Source organism: Lactuca serriola, chromosome 5, assembly GCF_051521515.1.
Source record: "Lactuca serriola cultivar US96UC23 chromosome 5, Lser_US96UC23_V15, whole genome shotgun sequence".
Lineage (NCBI taxonomy): Eukaryota > Viridiplantae > Streptophyta > Magnoliopsida > Asterales > Asteraceae > Lactuca > Lactuca serriola.
The window spans coordinates 335,725,672-335,729,466 of record NC_136412.1 but is presented as its reverse complement, the minus strand read 5'-3'; the positions used below and the strand labels follow the sequence as shown (position 1 = coordinate 335,729,466).

Genomic DNA, 3,795 nt, shown 5'->3' with positions numbered 1-3,795 from the left:
TCAAATTTCATAAACTTTTATTCTCTATATATAGAGATCAACATCCAGATACATACCCTCAAAATACTTTTACTTGTTAATAGTTATCGTGTACAATGATAAGTCATTAGTAAGTTAAGTGTGTATGATAATAATTTACTTGTAAATGATCAATAATAGTATTCAACCCAACATGTTGATCATTCACATGTTCACTCACATGTGTATGTATAGATGTATATATTGGATATATTGGTTATTCTCATATAAACAACCAACTACTTATAATCATTAATCAACCAACTAACTATAATCATTAGATAATGTATACGTTCACCCTGTGAACATACTAAAGTGATTGTTTAATCACTGTTTTAGAAAGTAACTATAGGAGTCATATCTTAAATTTGAACAATAAGTACCTTGAAACAAGTTTTTTAAATTGTAAGGTGTTGTGACTTTGGAATTTCCGTTCCAAAACAGCTCTGCGAATTGGCGGCTTGCAACTTCACTGGGATGAGTGGAGTCGAAGAAGACATAATCGTCAGGATTAGCACACAATTCAAACTCTTGTATTCCTCTTTTGCCTCCACAACTAAAAATCCCTCGTAAAGGACCACTACCACAACATGCAGTGTCTCTTACCTTGAAACCTGCACATCCATCAAATTCCAACAATTTTTCATAATTATTACTTCATGAATTCAAAGCAAGGGGAAATGAATTATAAGCCCAACGAAGTTCCAAACCGTTCAAAAAACCCCAATTATGTTTTGTCTATTCAAGAAAATCCAACGAACTTAACCTTTTGTCTGTTCAAGAAACCCAACGAACTTAACCTTTTATCTAAAAATCCTAACTAACTTACACACTCTCATTTAGGGTCAACCGGTTAATGAAAGTCAACGAATGACATGACTTATGACGTGTAATTAAATATCGGAAAATGACTTGTAAGACCAACAAAGTTTCAAAATCGTTCAAAAACTCCAATCATGTTTTGTTTGTTGAAAAAAAAAAACCCAACGAACTTACACTTTTGTTCAATTCTCATTAGAGGCAACCAGATTCATTAGGTATACAACTAGTTGACAAATGACATGACTTTTTATTTAATGACATGGAATACACAGATTAAAATTGCCCTTTATATATCGATTTAGGGCTTGGAGAAGAGAAAAATGAACGACGTATGTTTTCGATCTCTTATAATAGCTACTTGTTGTTCCTCCTCTTAATCGTTGATCTCCAACTCTAGATCTACAAAGAAGATATTTGATGATGCAAACTCTTGTAGATGTAGACGCCCTTATCGGATTTGGACATCTAGAATGGAGGATCATCCAAAGATAATGTTTAGGGCTTGTTCGAATAGATGGGTAAGTGTAATTGAAAGCTTTATCATTTCCATTTTAATAAGTTTTTGTTTCGAAAGAAACCAAACAAATAGATAGAATATGAGCATTATAAAGCTTTCAATTACACTTGCCCATCTGTTCGAACAAGCCCTGGACTTTTTTCTGTAGATGATCCTCCGTTCTAGATGTCCAAATCCAAGAAGGGCGTCCACATCCACAAGGGCTTTCATCATTAAATATCTTCTTTGTAGATCTTGAGTTGGACATCAACGATTGAGAGGAAGAATAAGAAGTAGCTATTACAAGAGATCGGACACAGACGTCGTTCGTTTTTCTCTTCGCCAAGCCCTAAATCGATATATAAAGGGCAATTCTAATATTTTTATTCCATGTCATTAAATATAATATCATGTCATTTGCCAACTAGTTGTATACGTAATGAATCTAGTTGTCTCTAATGAGAATTGAACAAAAACGTAAGTTCTTTGGGTTTTTGTCAACAAACAAAACATGATTGGAGTTTTTTTGAACGATTTTGAAACTTCGTTGGTCTTACAAGTCATTTTCGGATATTTAATTACACGTTATAAGTCATGTCATTCGTTAACTTTAATTAGCCGGTTGACCCTAAATAAGAAGTGAACGAAAGTGCAAGTTAGTTGAGCTTTTTTAGACAAAATATTAAGTTTGTTGGGTTTTCTTAAACAGACAAAACATAATTAGGTTTTTTAAACACTTTGAAAACTTCGTTGGGTGGGTTTATAAGTGATTTTCCCTTTAAAGCAATGAGATGGACTCACTACGAGTACCATAATTTGATGGGTTCCTCATCCGTTTGGCAAGAGCAGTCGAGAGGTCATAGTTTGCACACATGAATCCTTCAAATTGTTTTGTTAGCTCTTTCATTTTCTTGGATAGTGCTCGATTGTGTAGACTTGCTAAGGTGTTTAATTCTTCGTTGCAGGTATTGCCTAGCTGTTGTGCACGAGCTATAGGCGAACAACCTAATGGCGGGATCGTAGCGATTCCAATCTTCCTCCCACCTTTTTCAAGGATTCCCTTTTTAAGTTAAGAAAAAAGAATTGTTTAAATATTGAGGTAATCAATTAATTAGAAACGTAATTCCTGTTTACCTTGAACACATCGGTCAAGTTTCCGATCACCATTTCAACGTACTGCTGATGATGATGACTACTCTGGTTGTTGCTTAGGAGGACTGCATAGTCGTTGACTCCACAGCCAAACAAGTAGACAGCGTCGGACAACAGTTGTTGGGCTTTCAAACCACCCAAATCCTTCCTAAAACGTTTTTCTAAATCGTAGAAATACTGGAGCTGAGTTTTGAGATCAACTACCTGCATGCATCCATTGATTTATATATGAAATCGATATATGAGAAAATTCAATGGTGGGTATGAAGAAGGGACGACACATACAAATCCCGCATTGGTTTCAACTAATACACCAGATCCCCCTGACGCAAAATTTGCTCCATAAAGAAATCCATTATTATGGTAACGGGGGTCGAGATGCGCAGGAATGAGAGGCAATCCAGCAAATTCAGCTGTTAACAGAGGGAAAATTAAGAATAAATAATCAAGAAATTGAAAGAAAAAAGAAAGATTTGCAGTTGTTTGAGATTTATATGTCACCGATGAAATCAGGTATGAGACGGCCATTAGAGAATCTTCCACTTGGCGGATCGAAGTATGATTCGCCATATGGCCAAAAATTGGCTTGAAACTCCGGAGTAGTTTTTATGTAGTTGTTGTTTCCAGAATCGAAAAGTGAATCACCGAAAATGAAGAACGCAACATGTCTATTGAAATGCCCCTGAGAATTCTGGAAACCTGTAAGGAGCAGGAGCAACAGATACAAGACAACAAGCCGGAATCCCAAATCGCTTTTAGCAACAGCCATATGTCTGAAGCTGATCATCTTCAACCTTCACCTTGAGTGGTTCAATTTAGAGTAAAGTGTAAATTTGTTCTAGTTCCTTGTTGTCGTTAATTTTGATTTGAAAAGGAACATTAAAAAAAACCTTAGTCATTATTTCAACGTTTTCTTTGGGGTGTTGTGTGACGTTTGATTTTAATCTATTAAGTTGTCATAAAAGTAATGAATACCCTTGTTCATACTTGTATTTTTAAATATGTGAAGTCATTATAAAATTACTAATAGTTTATACGATACAGTTTATTTAACAACTGAAAGCTACAAACTATAACTTTTAAAATATAGAGTTGTTGACTTGTTGTCAAAAAAACACAACAAACTTGTGGTTTTGATTTTGATTTTGATTGGTCTTTATTTATTTATTTATTTTGTGTGTGTGTGTTTTTTAAGTCCTTAAACTAATAAATAACATCTTAAAAAAGATAATAAGTTTTTAAATGATTATTACAATAAAAACATCTTAATTGTCCCGTAAAAAGGAAAACATAGTTTTAGACCGGAG

The 3,795-nt window shown here is 34.3% G+C and overlaps 1 protein-coding gene across 1 annotated transcript; it reads right to left on the bottom strand.

The window, feature by feature from the left end:
• Positions 1-263: 263 nt before the first annotated feature.
• Positions 264-3,372, bottom strand: LOC145052008 (GDSL lipase-like). The gene is made up of 5 exons (XM_078999817.1): positions 2,990-3,372; positions 2,774-2,901; positions 2,471-2,692; positions 2,147-2,396; positions 264-632 (listed from the first exon to the last, which is right to left on the bottom strand). Exons 1-5 carry the CDS (start codon positions 3,273-3,275, stop codon positions 346-348), a joined length of 1,173 nt encoding a protein of 390 aa, XP_078855943.1. The 5' UTR covers positions 3,276-3,372; the 3' UTR covers positions 264-345.
• Positions 3,373-3,795: the final 423 nt, after the last annotated feature.